Source organism: Monocercomonoides exilis (assembly GCF_001643675.1).
Source record: "Monocercomonoides exilis strain PA203 chromosome Unknown scaffold6-2077815, whole genome shotgun sequence".
Taxonomy (NCBI): Eukaryota; Preaxostyla; order Oxymonadida; family Polymastigidae; genus Monocercomonoides; species Monocercomonoides exilis.
In genome coordinates this window covers 886,353-912,279 of record NW_027150551.1, presented here as the reverse complement: position 1 = coordinate 912,279, position 25,927 = coordinate 886,353, and the positions used below count along the sequence as shown (strand labels likewise).

Genomic DNA, 25,927 nt, shown 5'->3' with positions numbered 1-25,927 from the left:
TTCTTCAAGTTTTAAAAAATACTCGGAGAAACTTGATTGAACGCAAAAAGGTAGTTTTTAGTTGATGATTTCGATAACAGTTATGTCCTTTTATTTTTGTTACCAGTAATAGCTCATTTTTTCTCTGATATATAGATTTTGTGAGGTGAAAAGACTAAATGATTGAACATTGTTGGTTTCAACTAATTCAAGCTGATTAATTTTTTGAAATATCATATTTCGAATCATAATGTGTGAAAACATTATTTTTCTGTGATAAAGATACCAAATGAAAATTAAATCTTATATTGGGGTGTTTATGAATTAGAATGTGACGATGAGAAAAAAAAGACAAATTAAAGTGTGAGAAATTTTAACGATAAATAAAATAGTTTTTATTTTAAAATTTGCTTTTTTATACTATTGCAATTAATCAAAAGTGAAATAATCACATGTGTCGAATGATGATAAAAATTTTGATTTTTAATTTATTATATAACGGTCAATTTGATCATATCTATTACTAGTTTCCTGCTTTCATGGATACTAATGAAGCATCTCGCAACTATCCGTGCGAACCGTCATTTTTTTATTAGAGCGTAAGTGTTTCCGTTGGAATGTCCTCTGGAAATGTTGCCGTTCTTGCAAAGTTTCGTCCATTAAATAAACTTGAATTATCAAAGCAAGGACATGTTTGCGTTGAATTGAAAGATGATAAAAAATCACTGGTTCTTCATGTATGCATATTTTTTAATTTTTGAAGATATTTTAAAAATACTTTTAAATTGTTTGCAATTTGTAATCTGAAAGACGAATGATGGACCAAAAGATTTTGTGTTTGATCATGTGTTTCCTTTTGGTGCAACTCAAGCTGAAGTTTATGATATCGGAGCAAAACCAATAATTGAAGGAGTTCTCAATGGAGTGAATGGAACAATCATGGCATATGGACAGACATCTTCAGGAAAGACATATACAATGATGGCTTGTCATAATTTTTTGAAAAAATAACGAGCAATAACTATTTTTAACGATTTGTCGATTTTTTAAAATTCATCTCATGTTATTTCAGGGACCTGACGACTATACTGAAGAAACATGTGGAATTGTTCCAAGAATGGTTACACACCTATTTTCAGCAATTGAATCTTCAAGCTCTGATCTGGAGTTTACTGTAAAAGCAAGTTATATTGAAATTTATCAGGAAAAGATACGAGATCTCCTCGATCGTTTGCAAGCATTTTGTTTTTATATTTTTTTATTTGAATTGAACTTCTTTGAAAACTTTTAACAACAAATTAAAACAATGACTAAAATGAATGAATCAGCTCGAAAAACCAATCTGGAAATCCGGGAAAGCAAAGAAAAGGGGATTTACGTTGGAGACGTGACTGAGCAGTGCTGCTGTGAAGGTGCAGACTTCCTCAAAATGCTTAAACTTGGTGATTTGAACAGGCAAGTGAGCTCAACCGGAATGAACGAAAGATCTTCACGCTCTCACACCGTGTTTATGGTTACGATTGCGCAGAGAGATTCCCAAACAGGAAGCACGAAACACGGCCGGCTGTATCTGGTGGATCTGGCTGGGTCGGAAAAGATAGCTCATACGGGAGCACAAGGGCAGCAGCTGGAAGAAGCCAAAAAGATCAATTTGTCGCTTTCAGGTGTGAAATATATACACTTCTGTGAAGAGATATGGGCTGTATTTTTCATTTTGTTTATTGAACAATTTTATATTTTTTCCAATATATTCTTTTGAATATTTGCTTCCTTTATGTTTGTTTTCTGTTCCTTTTTCCTCAAAAAATTCTTTTTTTTTTTTTCACATTTTTATTTTATTTTATTGACTTTCCTTCACTTCTCTTATTCCATCCTCCTCCCTCCTTCTCTTCCCTCTCTTCTCTTCCTCTCCTTCTCTTCCTCTCTCTTCCTCTCTCTTCCTCTCTCTTCCTCTCTCTTTCCTCTTTTCCCTCCCTTCCTCCCTTCCTCTCCCCTTCCCTTCCCTTCCTTCATTTCCCAAAGCCCTTGGCAACGTGATCAATGCGCTGACGGATGGCAAAAGCACCCACATCCCCTACCGCGACTCGAAGCTCACTCGAATTCTCCAAGAGACCTTTGGAGGCAACAGCCGCACTGTTCTCATCATCTGCTCTTCTTCCTCATCCACCAATGCCTTTGAAACGCATTCGACACTGCAGTTCGGAAAAAGGGCGAAGAATGTGAAAAACAACGTGAGAGTCAATCAGGAGAGGAGTGCGAGCGAGCTGAAGAAGCTGCTGACGAAAGCAGAGATGGAGATACGGCTGTTGAACGAGCAGATTGTGCTGCTGGAAGAGGAAGTGGATCTGATGATGAAGGCGAACGGGGAAGGAGGAAACGAAGGAGATGCGGAAAGAATAAGGGAAATACAGATGAAGATTTTGGAGTTCAAAGAAGGAAGAGGGGAAGGGAGATTAAACTTGTCTTCTTCAACAACATCTTCATCATCATCATCTTCTTCTTCTTCTTCTTCCATATCTTCTTCTGATGTTTCTATGAATGCCCCAACAACTCTATGCTCTTCTGATACCACATTGACATCTGCTAATTCTGAATCCAATGGAAATAATCTTCCTTCTATCACATCAGAAATTCTTTGTTCTGATAATTCTTCCTCTTCCTCCTCCTCCTCCTCTTCTTCTTCTTCTCTTCTCAAAAGCCTTGAGCAGCTCCGCCAGCACTGCCGGCAGCTTGAAGAAGAGCGCATCCATTTCACTGATTTGACATCTGAAATGGAGAATTTGCGAATCAGCTGTCAAAATGCAGAGGAGCAAAACACAATTTTGAAGGAAAATTTCGAAGAAAAAGAGGTTAAAATGAAAGAAATGCAGATGATGTTAGAGCAGGTGGAGAGGGAGAAAGAAGAGAAAATGAATGAGCTGAGGGACGAGGAAAGAGAAAGAGAGAGGTTGGAGTATCAGCTGAGAGAGAAAGAAGAGGAAGTGAGTGAGATGATGAAGAAATTGAAGGAATTGCAAGAAATTGTGGTGAAAAGCGGGGAAAAGGAAAAAGAGAAGGAGAAGGAGAAAGAGAAAGAAGAAGCAGAGACGCAAACGGATGAGTCAGAAGTGATGATGAATCCGATGTTTGACAGAGGGCTGGCTAATATCAGGAGAATCGTGGGGAGAATGTGTGAGATCGCAGAAGAAGAAGAAGAAGAAAGAGAGAAAGAAGAAGAAAAGATGGAGGAAGGAGAAGAAGAAGAAAAAGAGAGAAATAATGAAGAAAGAAAGCGAAACAGGCAGAATTTAATGCGAATGAAGGAGAACACAATGAAAGAGATGATCAGGTTGTTTGGCTCGCCTTTCATTTGGATGGCTAACAACTCACGTCATCTTCATCTTTCTTCTCTTTCTTCTTCTTCTTCTTCTTCTTCTTCTTCTTTTTCTTCTTCTTCTTCTCCCTCTCATACTTCTTCTTCTTCTGTTTCGAATTTCTCTCTTGCTTCGCTTGTTGTTTATTCATCATCATCGTCTTCTTCTTCTGCGTCTTCTTCTCCTTCTCTTTCAGATTCACTTGAATCGAATTCATCGATGTCATCATCAACTTCCTCCTCTTCTCCTTCTTCTCCTTCTTCTTCCCGTCATTTTTCTTTTCTATGTGCCAATCATTATCTCAACAGTCTTTTATCATCATCATCATCAACTTCTTCTTCTTCTTCAACATCTTCTTCTTCTGTTCCTGCAACCGTCTTCTGCAATATCTGCAAAGTTCCATTTTGCGATGAATGTTTTTCATCTTTCCATTCGCATTCGCATTCGAATTTGAATTCTTCTTCTTCTTCTTCTTCTTCCTCATCCTCTGCTTTTCTGTCCAAACACACAAAAATCGTTCTTAGTGAAGCATCTGACGAACTGATAAGGGCAATTGCTATGTGGCTGTCTGTATTTGAAGAGGAGGAGGAAGAAGAAGAAGAAAAAGAGAATGAATTTTCTGAATCTGCTTCTTCTTCTTCTTCTTCTTCATTGAAAAACAGAGAAGAAGGAGATGAATCAGAAGAAGACAACACATTTAACTTGACTTCTTCATTCGATCTGACACGAAATGCAACTGCTTCTTTGTTTTCTGCTTTGTTTCCTTCTCTTTCATCATCATCATCTTCTTCTTCTTCCTCCTCCTCCTCCTCTTCTTCTTCTTCTTCTCTTTCCAATGAAAAGAACCGGAAGAAAGAAGAGCAAAAGAAAGCAGAAGAAGCTGAAAGATTGCATATGCTTATTGAGGAAATAAGCACAAAATACCAAAATTCAGAGAAATATATCGTTCAAATGAAAGAAGAGCGAAAAAAAGAGAAAGAAGAACAAGACAAAATTGCAAAGGAGAAAGAAAAAACAGACAGAGAAGAAAGAGAAGAGAATGAGAAGAAATGGCGAATGAAGATAGAAGAGGCGCTGGAGTCAGCCACACGTGAGTCAGAAGCGAAGATGAACGAGGTGATGAAAGAAGCAAAAGCCAAAGAAGAAGAGCAATTGAAGCAGTTTCGGCAATTTCAGCAGGAAGGAGAAGAAGCGAAGTCGCAAGAAGAGCAGATGAGGAGGGAGAAAGAAATCAAAATGGAGTGTGAGCTGAATGTTGTGAAGGCGAAGCTGAGGCAGACAGCAAAGGAGCATTCGCGCTTGATGGCAGAGAAGACAGGGCTAGTGGCACAATTGTTTGACGAGGAGAGGAAGAGGGAGAAACTGGAAATGGAGAAAGAGGAGATGGAGCGGGAGAAGGAGCTGATGTTGAGGAGGGACGAAGAAAGAGAAGAAGAGAAGAAAAGGATGAGTGGCGAGGTTAAGCTGCTGAATGTGTCTTTGAAGCAGATTGCAGAAGAGAAAGAGAAAGCAGAAGAGGAAACGAAGGCAATTCATAAAAAGGCAAAAGATCGGATTGAGATGATGATCAAAAGAGAACAAGAATGGTGTTTGCGTGTTGGGGCAGAGCGGAAGCGGTCGAAGGAAGCAGAAGCAGAGCTGAAGAAGGCGCTGATGCGAGTGAAGGAGATGGAGAGGAAAGAAGAGGAGAAGGAAGAGGAAGGAGAAAGGGAATGGGCTGAAAGGGAGGAGCAGCTGAGAAAAGAAGCAGAAGACGCGAAGAAGAAGATGGCTGAAATGGAGCTGGAGCTTGCCAATCTGCGTGAGTGGAAGAGAATCATCGATGAAAGTGAAGAGAAAACACAGGAAACAACTGATTTTTATTCAAATGACAGACAAAATGAAAGCGATAGAGACAGTAACAGTGATATTAATGGAGAAAACCACTCATCTTCCTCCTCCTCTTCGTCTTCGTCTTCATCTTCATCTTCTGTTCCTTCGTCTTTGCACTCACACGCAATGACGCAGGCACTGAAAAGACGCGTCCAGCAGCTGGAAGAGGCGCTGCAGCAGCTTACAACAACTCATCTTTCTCTGCTTTCTGCGAACAAAGTGCTCGTGAAGGAGAAAGAAGACGAGGAAAAAAAGAATTTGAGGGCGAAAGATCGAATTCGTGTGCTGGAAAATGAGCAAAGGGAGCTGGTGAAGATGAAGAACGATGTGTTGCAGAGCCACCGGATGGAGCGGTGTAGAATGATGCAAGAAATGAATGCGCTGAAGACGATGATGCAGATGACAGGAGCGAAGGGAAGTTTGAAAGGAGATTTTGCTTCGAATTCTGCTTCTGCTTCTGCTTCTTCTTCTTCTTCTTCTTCAGGTAATAATTTGGTGAATTCGCCAGCTTTTCGTGCTGCTTCTGATTCATCTTTTTCCACATATGGGAAAATTGCAACGTGTGGATTTGAGAAGAAAGCAGTTGATAGGATGTTTACGCCATGTGCTTCATCATCATCTTCTTCTTCTTCTTCCTCTTCTTCTTCTTCTCATTCGCGCGTCCCTTCTCTTGTGAGTGTTGGTGGAGGGTGGACAAGCAGCGTTGTTGGAACAGGGAAAGTGGTGAGGCCGATCAGAGGAGGAAGACGAAAGGAGAATATAAAAACAGACAACTGCAAAAGTGAAGAGAAAGATGTTAGTTCTGTGATTCTGTGTGAAAGGGATTCTGAATGTTCCATTGGAAGTGATGAAGGCAACGCAGAGAACGAAATGAATTGGAATGTGCACAAAGAGTCGGATTCTGAAGGTGTGGTGAAGGAAGAATTAAAAGATAAGCAGCAGTTGGTTTCAGATAAAATTGAGGATAACACAAATGAACTGAGAAATGAATCTTGTTGCAGAGATGAAGCAGAAGTGACCGAGTCTGATGTTGCAAGGCAGATTCCTCTTAAAATCTGAATGTGATTACATTGTTTTTTTTTTTAACTTTAAACGTGATTTTGTTTCAAATTAGAATTGTTATTAAATTTTTTTCTTTCTAAATGTGTAACTGCATTTTCGAAGTTTAAAGCATGTTTTTTTTAAACCAAAAAGTTTGCATCTGAAAATATACACCAAAAATAATTCAAAATGAGAATTTTTGCAATCGAATTAATAATTTCAAAATTTTTTAATGGAAAAATTGCAACGGAATGATATCGATCGAGAAAAAAAATGTGAAATCTCTTTAAAAGAGACACCTGAAGTCTGAAGTTAAAGAATACATGTTTTCTTTTTCTTCATATTTTCTATAATTATTGAGACTGAAAATGTTGACCTTCAAATTGCTGTATGAAATTTGAAAATGAACTTTCACTTTTAGGAGTTACTATTAATTTGTTCAAAGAAAAATTGTCCTCAAATAACCAAAAAGAATTCAAAACAAATCTTCGTGTGCTTCAGGCATATTTATATTTGTCCTTTCTTTTTATTTAACTCTCATTTGCTTTTTTATAAAATGATGATCATTGATTATATATTTAATTTCCTTAATGAAATGATTTTATTTTTCATTTTGAGTTTGAGTCATTTCTTTATATTTGCAGAGGATACAGTTGAATTATATATTAAATCTGATGGAAGAGATGAGAATGACTGCGGATCTATGGATAAGCCTTGTGGCTCAATTCTTTATGCAATAAACTCACATCCAGAAAGTACAAAATTAGCCATTCTTCTATCATCAGAAAATTTCACTCAAAATCAAATAAAATTCAATGAACGAACTGTTTCTTTGTTATCAAGGGATACAGATTGTGCAACGTTATCTTCCAAAGAGATTTCTTCTAACTCATTGTTGTTAACAAGAGATACTAATTTAACATTAGAACATGTTAACATTATTGTTAAAGCAAATGAGTTTGCAAGTAGTTTGATAATAGAAGCGTATAATTCAAAAATTTCGTTTATTAGCGGAAAATATACCATAAATAGTAACAGCATTGAATTGGAAAAACTGGTTCCATTCATACAATTATACAATTCTCAATTCAATGTAAAAAATTCAACTTTTTACGATAATAGAGCCTTTCAAAGGATTTCATCTTATTATCAATCAGAAATTTGCAATTGGCATCCAGTAAATATTGAACTCCACAATTGTGTTTCTGAATTTAATGAAACAATATTTCAAAACGGGGCATTTGGATTCATTTATCAAAGTCAAGGTTCTTTGTCAGTAAATAATTCGACGTTTAACACGGAAATTTTTATTAGGAATTCAAATGCGAGAAGAACTATATTTTGCGAAGAGAAAGGGCAAGTATATTTATCAAAGATTAACGTTATGAGCAGCGGAGAAGAATCAGATGATATGTGGATGGATATTCGTGAATGCGATATTTTGCAAAATGATAATGCAGGAAAATATATTTATTACCATTCAAACTTAACAAGTGTGACAGTTCAAAACGATTTTTCAGATAATTACTTAGACTTTATAATAAATGGAGACGGACTTTCGCCATGTGGCTCATTTTTGCATATTATTTATGATACACAAAATATATCAGATGAAAAATTCATTAACAAATCATTAGAGCATTCCTTATCGAGCAGGATATACTACACTAGTTGCAGTTTGCGTAGCCTCAACGATGCTTCTTCAGTCATCGTTCGGGTGGAGTTTCCTTCTGGAAATGGCAGTGGGACTTTGCTTTCGAATGAAATCGAAGTGAAATTGCCAGAAAAGAAGTACCACGAAAAACCAGACTTGCCTCTTACTTTGCTTCAGCGCGCATTCATAATTTCATTTTCTTGCTTCGGCTCTGTTCTTATAGTGGCCACAGTTGTCGTGTGCATAATTCTGAGGAAGCAAAGAAAGCAAGCAATGCGCGAGGCTCGATTACTTTCTCATGCAGAGAGCGATGCGTTGATGCGGTCACATGAGATGAACTATAGCAATGGCTGAATGGAAACCCTTTCGTTGCCTGCTTTTTTTTTCCCTCTCTGTGATTTGAATGCTACTGTGCGCTTGTTCGAGCACTCTTTGTATTTTGCTCTAAATTGTTGCTCAACTTAAATTTTCTTTAATTGAAAGAAAAATCAAACTTTATTTTCATTTTATCTTTTCATTGCTTATGATTTCAATTGCAATTATTTCTATTAATGAAAACTTTTATATCCAAACGGGTTTTATTGCAATGCTTAACAATTTTGTTTTTGCTTTACATATTTTAAGGATTAATTTATTTTTTTATTTATCTTTTATCATGAAGAAACAACATATATTAGTTTATTATTATTATTATTATTATTTCTGTTAAATGTTTTGCTATTAATTTATCCCTAAATTCATTAATAATGCAATAATCACATGCAAACTTGGAACAATTTTCATTAAAATTCTGTGAATTTGTAAAAACAATTTTTTTTTTTTTTTTTTTTTTTTTTTTTTTTTTTTTTTTTTTTTTTTTTTTTTTTTTTTTTTTATGCCCTTTGAATAGCAAAAACACCTCACAACAATTAATACTTTCAAAAAAATTTTTTTGATGTGTTAATGCATGCGATTTCTCAAAATGGAGACGAATCTTCGTAATCGTATTCATAATAATCATTTTGATCAGCGTTTTCTGTTCCTTGCTCATCAATTTCATCTAATGGCCCAGCAACATCAGCTCCAAAGGTTTCTTCTTCCTCTTCCACTTCTCCTTCTTCTCCTTCTTCTCCTTCTTCTCCGCCTTCCTCTTTTGCGCAAAAATCTTCAACAGTCTCATTCTCTGCCAATTTCCCTTCAAATTCAGCGTTATCGTCCTCTTCTCTTTCCCTTTTCCCCTCGTTGGTATTTTCTTGCTCTTCTTCTTCGTCTGCTTCTTTTTCTTCGAAGTCTTCTGAAGTGTAGCCAAATTGATCCCCTCCTTCTCCTTCTCCTTCTCCTTCATCCCCACATCCACCTTCTTCTTCTTCTTCTTCTTCTCCAACTATCTTGTTCGCTTTTTCCAATGTTCCATCAGCTTCGCCTTCCAAACTTTGTTCAATGAAGTCGTTTTCTTTTTCAGTTTCTGTTCCTTTCTCTTCTTCAACTTCTGAACTTTTTTCTTCTCCTTCTGCTTCTTCATCATCGTTTCGTTCGCTTTCTGCGCTCTCTTCAACAACATTTTCTGAAGCTTCTTCCTCTTCCTCTTCCTCCTCTTTCTTCTCCTCTTCTTTCTCTTCCTCAGACTCTTCTTCCTCTTCCTTTCCAATCTTTTTATTCTTCTTTTCACTTCTTTTTCTCTCCGCTTTTTCTTCTTTCTCTTCTTTTTCATTTTCTGCATCTCCATTTGTTTTCTTTTTAGCTCCTGTTGCTTCGTCATTTTCTTTTGATTTCTTATCCCTTTCAGTGATATTGCTTGCTCCCTCTATTTCTCCATCAATTCGTTCGTGTCTGCTATGAAGAGAAGATTCGCTCCATCCCAATTCAGCAATCACTTCTTCCACAACCTCAGACCGATGCTCAGGTGTCAAGTCAGCCACGAAAATTTCAGGCGAACGAAGAGAAAAAGATGAAAATGAATTGACAGATGGCAATGTTGACGATGCAGGCGAGGATATTGTCAAGTTCTTCAAATAAGACGTGAGAAATAGTTCTATTGTTGGCTTAATGAAGCGTTGATAGAGTGAATGAAGATAACCATTTTCGGACACAAGACGCAGACGAGGGAGCGGGGGGTATTTGAAAAATGCAATATTGTAATATTGTTTGAATAAAAACAAAGAATTTATAAGAATGAAAAAACCTTATTAATGTTGCCTTTGCTTAAGGTCAAAAGATCATCGTATATTGCTTCTTTCGCCTTTTCGTGTAAGAGTTCCAGCCTTTTCGATTCTTTCAGTTTTTGTAGCGATTTTTGATTCATTTTCTCCTGAGATTGAGAAATCCCTCTGGATTTATGATGAGAATGCGATTTTGATACCGAAGAATGTCTATGACGATGTGAATTCCTCTTATGTTTATGATGATGAGAATGAGAATTAGTGAAAACAGAAGCAGTTGATGTAGAATGACAATGAGAATTATGTGATGAACTTAAATTGGTTGAAGATGTGCTTGCTGATGTTGGTGATGATGAGCGTGATGACGAAGTCGAACAATGACTTTTGTAACGTTTGCGACGGTGGTGGCAATGTTTATGATGATGGCAACAATGGCAGCAACAGGAGCAATGAGAATGTTTTCGATGAGAAGAGTTTGATGTGAAATGCTCGGGAGAAGCAACTACAAAAGCAAAAATTTGAGAGAAAATAACAAAAATAAAAAAATAACTCTACACACCATATGCAACTATAGGTGCATTGAATGGATTTAAAATTAGAGACTGATTTCCCGAATGAATAAAACTATCAGAACAAATATCCATAAGTTTCATCAAATAATATCAACTTTGAAAAGAGAATTCTTAAAACAAATCAATAAACTTTCGAAATTGCTGATCATCTTTTTCTGTTTTCTTTTGTTCATTAAATAAATAAGATAACAATATTTCGTAACGTCACAAGAAAGCAACAGATGTTAATACAAGTTAAAAGTTATCTTAAGAATATAAAAAGCGAAACTCAAACGTCATAAATTTCCATTTTCTTATTAACCACGCCTTTTTACCAATAAAAATAAAAAAAAACAAATTTTATTTATTTCTTATGGTATTCGTATACAAATTATAGAAAAAGTTTTTCATTTAAGTTTTTTTATCAAATATATATATATATATATATTTTTATATATTCATTTTTCAAAAATTCAATAAAGTTTTGACTAATCAAAAGTTTTTAATCGTTTTTGGAAATGTTCAACATTTTAATATCTATTGTTTATCATCGTGAAAAACGAGTGAGTAAGAGAGTGAGAAAGAAAGAAAGAAAGAAAGAAAGAGAAAGAGAAAGAGAGAGAGAGAATTTTCACGCAGAATTTTATTTTATTTCATTACATTTTATTTTTTGCGATATCTGAACGTTGAACACACATATGTTACTTTTTCATTTCTTTTCAACATAACATATTCACATTATTGATGCAAACAAGAAGAAATCAATATATTTGTTAAAGAAAAAGAAAAGATAAGAAGGGAAAAAATAACGATAGATTTTCTTTGAATGAGAGGTGCGGGTTATGTTCTATCGAACTGGCCAAGTTTCAATGGAATATTGAAAAAATGAAGAAGAAGAAAAACATGGAACACAAAATGAATCTTATTTTTTTTTTTCAAAAAATATTTCTGATATCAAAATATAATTCAATAAAGTTGATATGAATCAATTCACAAATTTTCACAATTTTGCAATAGAAGTTGAAGGGAAACAATAGAAAACAAAGGGAATTATTCATTTTGATGGGATCCAATAGGAAGCAAAGCTGAAGAGACAAGAGAAAGCGAGGAGTTATCAGCCAGATTGAATGAGCAAAGGAGAAGAAGAGCTGCTGAAGATAATGACCGAGATGCTGAGCGCAGAATGCAGAAGGAATCGTTTTGCTTGCACTCAATGGAATCTCCACGATGAGGAAGAGATTGACACATATGAAAAGATAATTGAACTGTTGTTCGGTTGTTTTCTTGCAACGTTCTTCCATTTCGAAGAAGTGAAAAAAACAGTCAAAATAAAAGCATTCAAATAACTGTTGAATTGTGAAATGGTGAAAAAAGAAAAATAAAATTTTCAAGTTTCAAAATGCGAAACATTTCCTCAAATGTTCACAAAATAGTCCGAAATATTCAACGTATATCTAAGATAATCGTCTTCATCAAAAAATTTAATTGTATTAAAAAAGCTTGTGAAGGCATCTTCGTAACCTTCTTCCTCCATCTTTTCAAATATCTTCTTTTTAGCTATCCTTCTTTTCTTTTTAGTTACTACATAATCCACGCTTCCTTTCAATTTCTTTGAAATATTAAAAAAAAATATCGAGCATTCATATTTCATTTCGTCATTTAGTGTTGGTTGCTGAATTTCCTCCAAAATGACATCAAATGCTTTGCCTTCCAATAAATCTTCAACATACACGCATTCACTTTCTGCTGCTTCTCGAAATAAATGAAAACACAATTTGCTGATTTCACTGTGATAATTCTTTGTTGTTCCATATACCTGAACGATGTTGCTGACAAGCCCAACATATTCTTCAGTATGCAATGTGCTTGAGGAAAAGTCATCATCAATTAGATAGAGCCATCTTGTTAAAGTAAGCTCTTCTTTTGTTTCTTTTCCTCTTTCCTCTTTTTTTCTTTTCAAACCCACACATTTCGACAGCTCTTCCAGCTCCCTTTTAATTTCGCTTGAGAAATGCAGCTCATCCACAATCACGTCTTCCACGCTCCTATCAGAATAAAGCCTGAACTGCAAAAACTGCCAAGCTGATTGATACGCAAGTCGTGTCAGATTGCCACACTCTTGATGATAAAGGATGATCTCTTTGATATCATCGAGGAAAAGCTCTTGTTGCAGGAACTAATAAAATATAGAAAAAAATTTTTTTAAAAAAAATCTCAAACATAAAATAGAATACTCATGCTGTAAATTTTATGTTGCTCAATGCAAGTAAAGCAATTTCCACTTCTTTTTGAACTTCCTCGTTTTCCTCTTTCTTCAATGCAGCATTCAGAAGGCTGAGCACACATATTGGAAGCAAACTTGAGATATAATCGTTGCTAAGCAAAAGATAGCATTCACAACAATCAGTCAGCTGCTTTTCATCCTTTCCTTTCTTCTTCTCATTTTCATCAATCATCGTCGTCGTAAACCTATTGCCCAGAAAAGAATCTTCAAATCCAAGGACAAACGTATGTTTCAACACTTTGCAATATCCGGCCTTCTTCAACAACAAGATTGTATTTTCCATCGAAAGTTTCTTTTTTTCAATCATTTTGTCCATTTCTTCGAACATTCTTGTTGTGAAAATAAATTTGAATTCTTCTCTATCTATCCCTTCCATTAATCCATTTATTTCAAGAACTTTCTGTTTTTGATCTTCTTCAATGCAATGCTCAAGTTCACAAAACAATTCTGAAATAAAAAATTAAGAAATCCATTCAACAAGAATTCAAATGCAATAATGAGCGCAAACTATTGAACTTTGCTCTGGCTGATATCCTCTGCATTTTTGAAAATGCGTTGCAGCCAGAAAACAACGAAAATTCGTCATTTGATTTGAATTCAGATATCATCGGATAAAAGAAATCGGCGCAAAACAAAAGCTCAACATAATCATGAAAGCATAAGTTGTTATACCATTCTGCGTTGTTAGTGATGTTTGGCAAGTCGTCACAAAGAAAGAAAGAAAAAACGTTTTATCTTTTTTCTTGTTTGCAGTAATGGATATACAGATCATCAGATTTGAAAGAACAAAATATTCCTTGCTAAAATGAGAGACTGCGAACAAATATTTTCTGCGGAATGGGAGATATTATTTTGAGAGGTTGCACGGGACAGCGACGGAGGGGAATTGATGATTAAATTGTGCAAGAGGATTTTTATGAAAAGCATCATTGAAGGAAATTCAACAATTTTTTAAAAATCAAAATATTCGCATGTATGCATTTTTTTATCGTTCCTGTTTGTTTAGAAGATTCTTTTGTAAATCATCTTTTCAGAGCTTAAGAATCTGATAAATAACATAAATGTGCATTTTTTTGCTTTTCTGAGAAGATCATAGGAAGAGAGCTAAGCCGAGAGACAATCAGCAGATGTGAATTGCAAATTTTTTGTATTCAGTTGGGAGAGGGGAAGAAAACAAATTCGATTGAAAAGCATTTTGATGAGAGCGAAATGGAATGACAACAATTGGACAGTTATTGGAAAGAATAGAATTCGGAGATATTTTTTTCAGGAAAAAAAATGGATGAAAACATAGAAAGAAGGATATTTAATGAGAAAAAAGGATGATGGAGAAAGGAGCACAGGGAAACAATGGAAAAGGAGAATGGCAGCATCAGTAATTGAACAATTTTCTGCATTTGCGATAAAAGAGGGCATGCATGTTCCATTGAAGAATTTTCTAATCAATGCAAAACTTATTATTTATCTATTTTTTGAACATTTTTTCTCCCAGACAACAGTTTTTATTTCGACGAACGTCATTCCCAGGGTTAATCCATTTCAAGCAGCATTTTTGGAGCTTATGTGATTTCTTTCCCTCTCCTTCGGTTTCTTCATTGACGAGATTTTTTTTATTTGGCTTATGAAAAGAAGACCTTCTTCGTATTTGAGAATTTGTTGTTTGAGTAGCCAACAAATTCTCATGTTGCGACACAAAATAAATCTTCCTTCTCTTATTGCTGTTGGCTGCAGTGAAATTCGAATCCATTCAATATTTCTTCATTTTCTTCAAATGAGTCTTGTTCACATTTGTCGTTTAACTTCCTCCAGAAGAGCACAATCCAACTCGTTTCATTCTATTTCTCTTTCGGCCTTTTTTTCTTCTTTCGTTCTTTCGTTCTTTCTTCATATCTGCTGCTGCGAGAATTTTGTTTGCAAATGCTGTTATTGTGTTGCATTCTGATCATTCAGCACTAGCTTCATCTTCGCCTTCTTCTTCGCCTTCTTCTTCGCCTTCATCTTCGCCTTCTTCTTCGCCATCGTCTTCTTCTCAGCTTCTTCCTCCTCCTCTTTTTATAATTCCTCTCATTTGACATTGGATCAGAGAGTAGACCTTCCAATGTGTTAATGCTTATCAATCGGCAGCACAGCAAATTGAAAAGAAAATCATTTCAGTTGTTCCTCTTCTTCTCAACTGTCATTCGCAACATTGGAAATGAAATGCCATCTGTATAAAATCATTCTTTTCATTTTATCCTTTTCTTCTTCTTCTTCTTTTTTTTTTTTTTAACTTTCCCTTGCAAATAAATTCCTTCAACCCATCACATCTTCTCATGAATTCCAAAATAAGCTTATGAGAACATTCTCATTCGGAGAAATGCAATATGAATGCTCTATTTCTCCGACAGACATATTCTGCACATAACACCCCTCTCCTATGTATTCTTCTTCTTCTCTTTCTTCTTTTTCTCCTTCTTCACCACTTCGTCTTCTTCGTCGCCTTTGTCATCTATTGATTCAATGTTAAATCAAGAATAGCCGATCATCATGTGCACAATCCAAGATGATCGAATCCGACTTTTTTACATTTGGAAGATGAAAGAATTCACAGAAAACAACAGGATTGGGGAAGAAGATGTTATTTGGAACATATTACAATATGGATGATCTTCGAGAGATTGCATTATGCTGTTTGCATTCGACTGGTCGTAGAAGATGAAACAAAGAGAGAAAGCGGTTGTTTATGGAAAATCAATAATTGAAGGATAATTCTATGAAATGAGAGCTTCTGCAGCGGACAAAAAAGGTGAAGTGAAAACAGCAATAGAAATTGAAAGTTTTGAAAAGATTGTTGATATGATTGAAGAAATGCCATTTGAAGAAAAGAATAATTGAATACATTCCTTTAAGCAGAGAGTTTTATTTTCATTTGATGAAAAAAGAAATTTGAAGAAAGGAAGAAATAATATTAATTTCGAGGACGTTAAGGATTTTGAAAAATAAGTGGTGCTACGTTCTTCAGTTGAAAAGACGATGAAATCTCAAAGAGTTTTCTATTACATGGAAAATATTCAAAATAAACAAATGAAGGAAAGGAAAGAACGTAAGAAAAAGGATATAGTTAGTGTTAGTAATGGTGGACACATTCAATAACTGTGGACAGTTGAGAAATCTCAACAACCGTTGACAGTTACTTTTTGATAATAAACCCAATTATTCTCTCATTTTGTACAAACTTATAAATAACACACAGAAATGAAACAACTTGCTCCCAAGAATCAAAAACTTTACAGATTCTATTCTCGGAGAAACTCGGAGATATAAGATTCTCCGAATTTCTCCGAAAACTAAATATATTTTTTAAAAAATTGTATTGTGTTGGATTGGTGATTGAAACAATTCATATAAGTTTGTATTCATTGAAGGAATAATTTGGCTAATTGTCAAAAAGTAACTGTCAACGGTTGTTGAGATAATGCGACTGTCCACAGTTATTGAAAGTGTCCACCATTATTAACACTAACTATGTGGGTCATTCTTTTTGAAAAGTCGCAAACGTTTAACTGATCTGAAAATATGATCAAAAATGATCAAAAAATGTTGATCATTCCGTTACCATCATATATTGCTGAGAATTATTCTTTTCAGTTTTGTCACCCTATCCCCAAGTTTTGCGTTTCAATAAAACAGATTTCATATATTATTTACACTGTAAAATCATATCGATGTTATCAAATATAGTTTTTTCTTGTTTTTTGTTGCAACTAAATAATTTGTTCATATTTCTTTGTTTTTGTTTCAACTGTTCATATAAACGTTTTAATTTTTTGAATTGAGACTCCACTTTAATTATTTTCCCTATTTGAAAGACAAATAGATTTTGACTTGCTTTTATTTGAGTATTTTTAAAAGAAATTATTAACCAGGAAAATTTCATCTCAACTGTCCTCGTTGCAATTAACAGAAATTAAAAAAATTGTTAATATTGAACAGTTATTAATTTTATAATAAATAATTAAAAAAACAACATATAATTTCTGATGTCAAATGTCCGTTTATAAAAATTCAAAAAAGAAATGATATCTCATGTTTTGAATCAAATCATGAATCATATCTTAAATAGCTTTCAACTTTTCATTTTCTTTTTTGCTTATCTTTTTCTTCTCATTTCAATTCCATTCCAAAAGAAATTCTGTTCCTTCTTTTTCATCAAATCAAAAAAGATGAGATTTCGGTGATGATTGGTGTTTATAATTTGAACATGGACTTTGTGTTTGTGACTCGAAAGCAGCTGCAATTTTGTGTGATGAGTTGTATCAAAAAGCTTCTAGCGGGAGTGGAAACAATTTAGTTGTCTCTTCGATCAGCTCCTTTTTACTTCGTCTTCTTCAAGTGGAGTAGCACGCAGATCTTCTTTACATTCCGGAGTCCAATAAAAGAAGAGAAGAAGGTGACAGGGGATGTACGGATATTAGCATCTTCGTCTGTACGTGCATTTTACACTTCGGATGCCTCGAAGATGGAGGATTCATAAACGCTTGAAGTGGCATGGTTGAATGAAATCGTTTGGCGGCTGAGGATAGTTGTGAAGAAAGCAGCTGAGCTGCAAAAGCTGGATGGTTATGAAGCTGTCACTGCTCCTGTCGCTGCGGATGTTGCACATACTGCGAGGTTTCAATGTTGACTTGATGTGCTCTGCTGAACAGAACGTGCTGTGTCAATTCAATGAATAATACTTTTCATTCTTCTTGTTGCTTTGCTCCCATTTCTTGAGAACTTGCTGAGAAAGAAGTCGTTGAAGAAGCCGATATTAACAGTAGTTGATGTAAATGCGTTCCTGTTAATCTGCAATACGCCTGATCTATCGCTGGCTCCGTTGGCCATTGAAAGGCTGGCGAACAGATAGAAGAAGACGAGGTATGCGAAGTGATGAAGCTAGTCAACAAAATGAGGAAGCGAATGGTTGCAGTGAATGAAGTGGAAGAGTTTGCGGAGAAGGCGCTGGAGGCGGTGGGGCAGAGGGGCTGATGTTGGAAGATGTTGTTTTGTCGCCGGCAGCAGTTGTGCTGCATTTGCTGGAAGAAAGAAAAGAAGAAGAAGAAGTTGGAAAAGGAAAAGGAGGAGAAGCGGACGAGCGTGCTGGAAGAGCAGCTGCAGGAGAAGGACAAGTTCATCTGGATGAATCAGAGGAAGATTCTGCAGCTGAGCGAGAAGCACAACGCAGAGGTGATGCAGGTGAAGGAGGTGAAGGAGCAGCTGGTGACGATGAAGAAGAAGGCGGAACTGATTAATATGAGGATTGAGAAGTGAAGAATCGATGCGCACAGCAGGGCATGGTGGTGAGTTGGTACAGCAAGGGTTCGATGCAGGAAATTGAAGTTTCCCTTGCAACGTCTTCTTTGTTAATGTCTGTATGTGAACGTAAAATTCTGTCTAGGGCTTCGTTGATTCCGCTGTTGGGCTGTGTAAAAAGCACAAAGAGAAGTTTGCAGCGAGCATTGTGGTGGCAGCGCTTTTATGCTTGAGCTGGATTCCTCTTGGAAGGCTGTTGTTGTTAAAGCGAGGAGCGGAGTGAGTGTTGTGAGAAAAACAAACAACGATAGTGGAAGAGGTGGTGGAAGTGAGGGAACGAGATCTGGGTTCAGCAAGAGATCAGAGAAGAAAGGCGTTGGGACAAATGGTGGTGGTGGTGTTAGTATTGGTTGTGAAGGAGGAGTGGATGCAAAAGTGCAGTAGAAGATGAACAAGATGGAAAAGGAAACGAAGATGCTGATTGCATTGTCGAAATTGCAGAAGTGGATGATAAGCATGCAGAAGGCGCCGTTCAATGAGGTGATAGAAAAGGAGCAGACGGCGCTTGCGCAAAAGAAGCAGGAGCAGAAGAAAATAAAGGCGTCGTATGAAGAGAAGGTGGATCGGCTGGTTGTTCAGGTTCGGGAGCTGGAGGAGCAGGTGTTGCGGGGGGAGATTGGCGGGGGCAGGGAAGGCGGGGCAGAGGAGAAAGGGGGGAGAGGGAGGGATGGGGCGGGGAGGAGGAGGAGGAGGAGAAGCAGAAACGGAGGGGGAGAATACGAGGAGGCAGAGGAGGTTGAAAAGGCAGAAGAAAGAGATGCAAGCCCGGTGAACAGGATTCCGCTGTTTCAGCACAACAATCCGAAGAGAGGGAGCGGGATGATTGCATGAAAACTGTGGTTCCAACAGTGGTAAAGAAAGGTTAAGGGAGTGCGAATGTTGTGTAGTGGCCGTTCATGCTTCTTGAACAGACGACAGAAAGCAGAGACAGGGAAGAATCGGAGTGCTCTGTGACTTCTCTTGGTGGATTGAGGTCAGGAGTGTCTGGGGCAGGTGGGGTGCCTTTGCAGGCGGTGTCGATGGCGAGGGAGTGACTGATGAGTGCAGTGTCTGGGTCGCTGGAACAAGAAACGTTTTAATCAGCACGTGTGCTTCGGGTGCCACACACGCGGAGGTCATCCGTGCAGATGAAGCGTTTGTTGTAGTTGCTGAAGATAGGTCTGCAGTCTTAGCTAATATGGAAGCTGTCGAGGATCCGGGGGTAATGCGGAGACTTTATTTCAGCAGATCTTTGAATGGGGGTGGGAGTGCAGAGGCAGGGGTTTGTGGATTTTGTGGACATGTGGCTGGGGGAGAAGCAAGCGGCGCAGAAGAAGAGCGATGCGATACTGTGGGCAAGAATGAATGGGGAAGAACTGTTCCGGAAGGACTTTGTTAAGATGAAACTGTTTGAGGAATTTGTGTGGAAAGAGTAAATTTGAGGTGAATTGGAGTTTTCCTGATAATTGAATGGTGTTAGAATGGGTGTGGGAGAAGAGATTAAAATGTCTTTTGGCTGTTTGAGGGGATTCAGTCGGAGAAGACGTATGCAGATACCTTTATGTTCATTGCGTTTCTTCTGAATAACTTTAGGGAAGAAGCAGCTTCCTGATATTTGTAATGAAGCTGACATGTTACAGCCTTTATAGCAGTCTTTGAATTATGTGATTGCGAAGGCCACAAGATGGCGTTGGTCAACTTGGAGAAGGAGTTTTACACAGTATCGAAGGTGACGTGTAAATGGTGCTGAAGCTACATGTGAAGATTGTTCAGTTGGTGAAAGAGAAGAAAGAAGGGTGGTTGACGTTGTTCCACATTGTGCGGCTGCCGGGAATGCTGTTGGGGCTGAAGCTGTGAAGGAACAACTCAAAAAAAGCGACGAACTTTGGTCTTTCTCCAGAGGATGGGCAATGAGTGGTGCAGTTTCTGCAGACGATGGTGTCGCTGAGGGAGTTAATAGCGAAGCCTTACCATATTCTTCATTAGTATTAACATTATCCTTATCGTATTCTTCTTTTTCTATTCTTCTTCTTCCTCTAACCCCTCTTTTTCCTCTTCCTCCTCCTCTCCTCTTTCTTCTCATTCTTCTCTTGTTCGTCTTCCTCGCCGCTTTGCCCGTCTGCTCAATCTTGTCTCTTTCTCTGTCTCTTTCCTAATGATCGAAATGTGGTCGTTTCCTCTCCTTCGCTTTGCAGAATTCGTTGCTTCGTTTTGTATGGCTGTTTGTGTGAATGGAGAGAGAGAAGAAAGAGAAGAAGAAGATGATGATGATGAAATGCTTTTTGATTTTGAATTTGAAGGAGAAGATGAGGATGAAGAAGGTGAAGAAGAAGAAGAAGAAGAGGAGGAGGAGGAGGAAGATGATGATGATGATGAAGAAAAAGCAGATGAGGAGGAGGAAGAGGAGGAGGAAGAAAAAGAAAAAGAAAAAGAGGAAGAGGAAGAGGAAGAGGAAGAGGAAGAGGAAGAGGAAGAGGAAGAGGAAGAGGAAGAGGAAGAGGAAGAGGAAGAGGAAGAGGAAGAGGAAGAGGAAGAGGAAGAGGAAGAGGAAGAGGAAGAGGAAGAGGAAGAGGAAGATGAAGATGAAGAAAAAGAAAGTGGAAGATGAAGAAGAGTAAGAAGAGGAAGAAGAAGAGGAAGAGAAGGAAGAGAAGGAAGAGACAATTAAAGAACAGAAGCTCCTTACGAATTCCTCGAACAGTTGTTGAATGATGAATCAACAAAAGAGGTTGCTCCTGAAGTTTTTTCGTTCATGGAAATGATACAGTAATCAGACAATTTCACCCGCATTAGCATCAATTCCATTCAGCACAACACTTCCACATTGTCAAATCTCAAATGCATTTGTTGTTGATTCAATTTGTTCCTGTTTCACATTTGTGATTGAGACCTCATCTCCATTTAACAAATAAGGAGGCTTAATGAATGATAGCAGTGATATCGAACAGTTATCAACATGAAGAATTCCATTTTCGATGTTCAACAATGTTGAATTCAAAACTATAGATTCAATGTTTTCTGATTGGCTGACAGAAGAGATGTTAACAAATGAAAGAGATAGCTGTCCAGTTGCTTCATGGATAATAGAATTTCCTGAATAAGAAAATAATTGACCAAAGTGGATTTTCAATCTCTCAATCCGAACAGTCTCTGTTGAAGTGATAATACTCCCTTTGTTGGTTATTGTTGAGTTCAGATGCAACAAAGCAGTTGAGGGAGATTCAAGTGAGCGGATGATCACACCATGCACATCACATTCCCCATTGATGATAGTTTCCTCTGAAACCAACAGCTGAGAATAAGATGATGAAATGATATGCTGAACTCCCACATTCAACGAATCACAAGGCATCCTGGATTCCCCACATTGCTTGCTGTCTCCGTGGTTGCCTGTTGCTGAAGAAACAAATATCGTCTCGCTCTGGTATTTCACAACCCTCAGCAGAAGTTCTTCTTCCCCAACAAACAATTCCGTTGTGACTCCCCAGATCGCCATTTCTTTCATGTCAGGCTCTCTGTTAGTACTGCAAATTTGCCAAGCTAAAAAAATGAATAATATTATCAGAATTATTAAGGAAAACATTCAAATAAAAGCTAAATGAAAACCTTTTGATATGTATGCTTTTCATCTTTATCAAACTTGTGGGAGTAATCCACGCATTTATTAAAAATCCACGCACATTCTGTGAAATGAAAAATTTCAATCAAATAAGAATTTTATTTATTAACGAGTCTCAATTTTTTGTTGAAATAAAATCGAAACACACCTTGTTCATTTCATTAATAAACAATTGCAAAGTGTTTCAATCAAGTGAAACTCTATTTCATTGAAAAACTTATTTAAATTTTGATCAAAAAATTTGATACATAATTTTTTGTGAAAGTTTATATCTTTTCACAAAGAAGTTTGTTATGAACCAACAAACATCACTGTGAAAGTTTAGTGTTTTTGTTTGTATTATGGTAACGGAGTGATTTTTATTAACTTTCATGGGATTAATTTTTGATCCGTAGCGACTTTTCAAAAAGAATGACCCATGTAGTTTCTAATGATTTTTGTGTCAGCTGCGCTGAAGGCGAGTGCTTGAAGAGGAACAAATATTGAGGAGAGGGGTGTGAGAGAGGTGTCTTGGAGAAGGGAAATGAAGAAGAAGACGTTCCTGTAATTCAAACTGAAGATGAAGCAACTTCTGATGATTCTTTGGAAGAAAGAGACAAGGCTAAATATTCTGAATATGAGCAAGAATAAACGAAAAACAATTTCTTTTTCTCATCATTATTTATTCACATCATTCGCTTCATTATAAATTCTGGAAAACCAAATTTCTATTTGTTTCTATAGGCAAATGTTATTTTGATCTTTTTTTGAAATTAAAAATCTTCACGTTTCCGCAAGAAATCCGTTAAAAATATTTCATATAAAAGATTTAATGAATCATATATTTGAATGATTATTATTGAAATCATCACTTTTTTCGGGATATAGATTATTCAAATGTTGTTTGTCATTGGGAAGAGATTTTGTATTCAAATGCAAAAACTCTAGCAACTGTTTCAAAAACGAATGTTTTTGTTAAATTAAAAATGAATATGTATTTTTTTGACATTTTCAATTTTCACTGTTCTTTTGTTAATATTGAAGTGAAATTTTCGAACCGAAAATTTTGATAAAAAAAATGTGACATCAAAAATAATCACACATATATTTTGTTTATTTCTTCTTAAATATTTTCTTTTGTTGCATGAATTGTTGCATCAAACTGATTTTTGTTAAAAATGGAAAGATTGTCGATAAAAACAGATAAGGAGGCTTCCGGAATTTGAAATTGCACAAAACTGAAATATTTTTCTAAGTGATCATAACAAGCAACTTTTGAAATCATAAAAGAAAATTGGGCATAGGTGTAAATTGTACCACTTTCAGTTTGCATTTTTTCAAAATTTGAATATTATATCGTTAATCTACTCAATTTAACTAAGCGATTCAAGGAGGGAAATTTCGAAATTCGATTAAAAATTTTCTCTCTGAAATTCAAAAATTTCGACACCCATAATATTTTTATTTTGATCATATTTTATTGAGATTTCTTTTTCTTGCTTAACATAGTTCGAATGAATTAATCAATTCAATCGAACAAGATAAAATATAGTTTTTATTGATTGTCTCGATGAATATTTACCTGTATTACTTTTTACGTTGCTTGTTTATAAAAATACAATAAATTCAGGATGCTACCGTTTTAATAAAATAATGTATAATATTACTATCACACCTTCGAAGCAATAACGGAAATAAACGTGTGCAAGAATGCAAATAAATTTTAATTGCTTATTGACTTTTTTTCATGCTCTTTTATCTCTTATTTTGTTTGAACTGCATTTGAAAGGTTTGTGACAAAATGAAGATCGTGTGTCAACTGCATTTATTTGGATTGAGGACTGGATGGAGGAAGATGAGAAGAGAAGAATGGTGAGAGTGAAATTGAATAGGCAATAGAAGAGCGGGCGAAAACAACATATTATTTTTTCTTAATTTGGAATAGGATTTGAAAGGCGAAGGCGTGGCGTGTGTGGTGCTTGGAGTGGATGATGTTGGGGTGAGAGGTATTTGGAGAGAGGCAAACAGGGGATGAGGGGAGTGAAGGGAAATGAAGATTTGTGGAGGTATTTTATTCTTGTTTGTTCATTTTCTTCATGTTCCATTTTTCATTTTCATTTTTTTAATTTTTAATTTTTAATTTCATTGATGTGTGATGCGATCAGGTGTTGTCAGAAGCGCTGGGGGAGCATGAAATACGGGATGTGGAAACAGTACTTTTTTCTGGGACATTCCTGGGAAAAACTGGGAGAAAACAGCAACCGAAGAGTGTTTGGCAGAATGAGTGAGACGGAAAAAAATGGAGTGAATGGGAAAAGGAATTTTTGTGGAATTTATTTTTACAAAAATCTTTTTGGAAGCAGCAGCAGAAGAGGCAGAAAAGAGGAACTCAAGTTCAATGGGATATTTTACGACATAGCGCTAAGAAGCGTGGGGAAGAGAAGGAAAAAAAAGAATTTCTGTGAATGAATCGCGTTTCTCATCTTCAACAGCATTTCTTTCATCATCCTCTATACCCCTTAAATCCCTCTTCAAATTATCATTTTTCAATATTTCAACAGCAACATCGGAATGCTCGCCTTCAACAACTACATTTTCCCAAACATCATGTTTTATGAACAGTTGCTCATTCTTATCGGTCTGTGATGCATATGATGGTGGGATTGTTCATTCCCTCAACAACCCCTATGCCTCTTTGACTGTTTCAAATACATCATTCGTTGGGTGTTGTCGGACAAGGAATGTTGAATGCAATGGAACTTCAGATAAAAAGCTAACTCCAGGGAGACAGAATGAAACGTTCAATGGAGCTAATTCATTCACTTTGTGCGAGTGGAGTGAATCGAAGGCAACAGGAAAAGGTGAAACATATGCCGATGGCACTTCGAACGGTGGCGCAATATTCATGTACAGTCAATCAAACGCTTCTGTGTCTGTTTCTCATTGTGTGTTCAATGGATGTGTTGCATACAGCCGAGGCGGGGGAATAATGTGCACAAGCATAAAAGAAGTTAAAATAGAGAATAATACGTTTGATTCTTGTACTGCGCAAAGTCATTACGGAGGAGGGATGTTCATTAATTTAATTTCGTCGTGTGTTTGGATCAGCGGTTGCGAATTTCAAAAATGTTCTTCTCATGGCTGGGGAGGAGTGCTTCATCTTGAAAATTTTCAGGTTTCAGCAGTTGTATGCATTGGGGAAGAATCTGGAGGACGGGAGAGTGCTTGTGCGTTTGAGTGCTTGTTCACTTCGTGCTCACTAACAGGTTCAAGTAGCGGAGGAATGTGCTGCTACAATGTTCCTGCTGTATTCAAAATGCATGCAGTTCATTTCGTGCTCGGCAGTGTCAGTTGGTGGAGGATTGCGCTTTAATCCTGATCAATCAACACCCACAAGCAACAATCATTATTTTTATTTCTTCTTCTTCCACGATTGCAGTTGCAACGCTTCCACTCCATATGGTCATGATGTGTATTTTTATGATGGAAACAATCTCTTCTCTTCGAATAACCCATTCTATGAATCGTACACAACGAATACAAATGATACGAGAGTGTGCCGCCAATATTATAATGGAAGCAGTTGGGTGCCTCAACATACAGAAAAGAAGGGATGGTTGAAGGAAGGGATGAAGGATCGGTATGTTGGGGTGAGTGGGAATGACTCGAGCAATCTGTGTGGGATGAGTGAGTCTGCGCCGTGCAAGACAGTGGGGCATGCGGTGGGAGCGAGTCTGGCGCAGCTGAGCTCAACAATAACGTTGCTGAGGGGGAGGCAAGTGAGCGAAGGGGCGAAGATCAGCATTGGTGAAAAATAGATGATAATAACAGGAAGAGGGAAGGAATTGAGTATGATTGGAACAAGTTCGCTTTCTAAATCTTTAACTATGCCGCAAGAAATTCATCACAGAATGTGTTTGTGATGTCTGTTGGAGTCAAAATAATTATATTGGCTAAAATAACGGTTGATTTCAGGTCTTAAGGAGAGGATTCAATCTAGGATATGCCATTTGTACCCACTCCACCACAGTTACTAATAATAGCTATAAAAGGAAAAAAAAATAGATTTGAGCTCTGCACCACAAATATCAAATAACACACCGTAGATAGAGTGGTACATAATTCCTGATCCAGGCAGAAGCAATTT

General features: G+C 36.6%; 11 protein-coding genes across 11 annotated transcripts; 7 read left to right on the top strand and 4 right to left on the bottom strand.

Moving 5' to 3' along the window:
* The first annotated feature begins 563 nt into the window (after window positions 1-563).
* Window positions 564-6,436, top strand: MONOS_433 (kinesin 1). The gene is made up of 5 exons (XM_067874393.1): window positions 564-716; window positions 790-963; window positions 1,052-1,208; window positions 1,308-1,643; window positions 2,002-6,436. The coding sequence occupies exons 1-5, from the start codon at window positions 597-599 to the stop codon at window positions 6,261-6,263; spliced, it is 5,049 nt and encodes a 1,682-aa protein (XP_067733823.1). The 5' UTR covers window positions 564-596; the 3' UTR covers window positions 6,264-6,436.
* A 1,193-nt stretch (window positions 6,437-7,629) lies between these two features.
* On the top strand, window positions 7,630-8,583 carry MONOS_432 (uncharacterized protein; the record flags this gene model as incomplete). The annotated part of the gene is made up of 2 exons (XM_067874384.1): window positions 7,630-7,738; window positions 7,856-8,583. 2 exons carry the CDS (start codon window positions 7,630-7,632, stop codon window positions 8,251-8,253), a joined length of 507 nt encoding a protein of 168 aa, XP_067733822.1. The 3' UTR covers window positions 8,254-8,583.
* A 194-nt stretch (window positions 8,584-8,777) lies between these two features.
* Window positions 8,778-10,938, bottom strand: MONOS_431 (uncharacterized protein). The gene is made up of 5 exons (XM_067874373.1): window positions 10,884-10,938; window positions 10,740-10,771; window positions 10,597-10,661; window positions 10,061-10,539; window positions 8,778-9,920 (listed from the first exon to the last, which is right to left on the bottom strand). The coding sequence occupies exons 1-5, from the start codon at window positions 10,896-10,898 to the stop codon at window positions 8,856-8,858; spliced, it is 1,656 nt and encodes a 551-aa protein (XP_067733821.1). The 5' UTR covers window positions 10,899-10,938; the 3' UTR covers window positions 8,778-8,855.
* Window positions 10,939-12,387: 1,449 nt separating this feature from the next.
* MONOS_18560 (uncharacterized protein) lies at window positions 12,388-13,626 on the bottom strand. Its single transcript, XM_067871591.1, has 4 exons — window positions 13,545-13,626; window positions 13,381-13,408; window positions 12,823-13,319; window positions 12,388-12,764 (listed from the first exon to the last, which is right to left on the bottom strand). The coding sequence occupies exons 1-3, from the start codon at window positions 13,545-13,547 to the stop codon at window positions 12,823-12,825; spliced, it is 528 nt and encodes a 175-aa protein (XP_067733820.1). The 5' UTR covers window positions 13,548-13,626; the 3' UTR covers window positions 12,388-12,764.
* A 4,252-nt stretch (window positions 13,627-17,878) lies between these two features.
* MONOS_430 (uncharacterized protein) lies at window positions 17,879-18,142 on the top strand (the record flags this gene model as incomplete). Its single annotated transcript, XM_067874362.1, has 1 exon — window positions 17,879-18,142. One exon carries the CDS (start codon window positions 17,879-17,881, stop codon window positions 18,140-18,142), a length of 264 nt encoding a protein of 87 aa, XP_067733819.1.
* A 226-nt stretch (window positions 18,143-18,368) lies between these two features.
* MONOS_429 (uncharacterized protein) lies at window positions 18,369-18,587 on the top strand (the record flags this gene model as incomplete). Its single annotated transcript, XM_067874351.1, has 1 exon — window positions 18,369-18,587. One exon carries the CDS (start codon window positions 18,369-18,371, stop codon window positions 18,585-18,587), a length of 219 nt encoding a protein of 72 aa, XP_067733818.1.
* A 30-nt stretch (window positions 18,588-18,617) lies between these two features.
* Window positions 18,618-19,581, top strand: MONOS_428 (uncharacterized protein; the record flags this gene model as incomplete). The annotated part of the gene is made up of 2 exons (XM_067874341.1): window positions 18,618-18,988; window positions 19,182-19,581. The coding sequence occupies 2 exons, from the start codon at window positions 18,618-18,620 to the stop codon at window positions 19,579-19,581; spliced, it is 771 nt and encodes a 256-aa protein (XP_067733817.1).
* Window positions 19,582-19,842: 261 nt separating this feature from the next.
* Window positions 19,843-20,265, bottom strand: MONOS_427 (uncharacterized protein; the record flags this gene model as incomplete). Its single annotated transcript, XM_067874330.1, has 1 exon — window positions 19,843-20,265. The coding sequence occupies one exon, from the start codon at window positions 20,263-20,265 to the stop codon at window positions 19,843-19,845; it is 423 nt and encodes a 140-aa protein (XP_067733816.1).
* Window positions 20,266-20,397: 132 nt separating this feature from the next.
* Window positions 20,398-20,790, top strand: MONOS_426 (uncharacterized protein; the record flags this gene model as incomplete). Its single annotated transcript, XM_067874319.1, has 1 exon — window positions 20,398-20,790. One exon carries the CDS (start codon window positions 20,398-20,400, stop codon window positions 20,788-20,790), a length of 393 nt encoding a protein of 130 aa, XP_067733815.1.
* A 219-nt stretch (window positions 20,791-21,009) lies between these two features.
* On the bottom strand, window positions 21,010-21,958 carry MONOS_425 (uncharacterized protein; the record flags this gene model as incomplete). The annotated part of the gene is made up of 3 exons (XM_067874309.1): window positions 21,010-21,722; window positions 21,823-21,865; window positions 21,950-21,958. 3 exons carry the CDS (start codon window positions 21,956-21,958, stop codon window positions 21,010-21,012), a joined length of 765 nt encoding a protein of 254 aa, XP_067733814.1.
* A 2,436-nt stretch (window positions 21,959-24,394) lies between these two features.
* MONOS_424 (uncharacterized protein) lies at window positions 24,395-25,598 on the top strand (the record flags this gene model as incomplete). The annotated part of the gene is made up of 2 exons (XM_067874298.1): window positions 24,395-24,967; window positions 25,047-25,598. The coding sequence occupies 2 exons, from the start codon at window positions 24,395-24,397 to the stop codon at window positions 25,596-25,598; spliced, it is 1,125 nt and encodes a 374-aa protein (XP_067733813.1).
* Between the last annotated feature and the right edge of the window lie 329 nt (window positions 25,599-25,927).

Coding starts and splice junctions, on each gene's coding strand:
- MONOS_433 (XM_067874393.1), top strand. CDS start 597: ATGTCCTCTGGAAATGTTGCCGTTCTTGCAAAGTTTCGTCCATTAAAT. Junction 717..789: donor AAAAATCACTGGTTCTTCAT/GTATGCATATTT, acceptor GTAATCTGAAAG/ACGAATGATGGACCAAAAGA. Junction 964..1,051: donor GAAAGACATATACAATGATG/GCTTGTCATAAT, acceptor ATGTTATTTCAG/GGACCTGACGACTATACTGA.
- MONOS_431 (XM_067874373.1), bottom strand. Junction 10,662..10,739: donor GATGATCAGCAATTTCGAAA/GTTTATTGATTT, acceptor TTGTTCTGATAG/TTTTATTCATTCGGGAAATC. Junction 9,921..10,060: donor GCAAAGGCAACATTAATAAG/GTTTTTTCATTC, acceptor CGCTTCATTAAG/CCAACAATAGAACTATTTCT.
- MONOS_18560 (XM_067871591.1), bottom strand. Junction 13,320..13,380: donor AGCCAGAGCAAAGTTCAATA/GTTTGCGCTCAT, acceptor TTTTTATTTCAG/AATTGTTTTGTGAACTTGAG.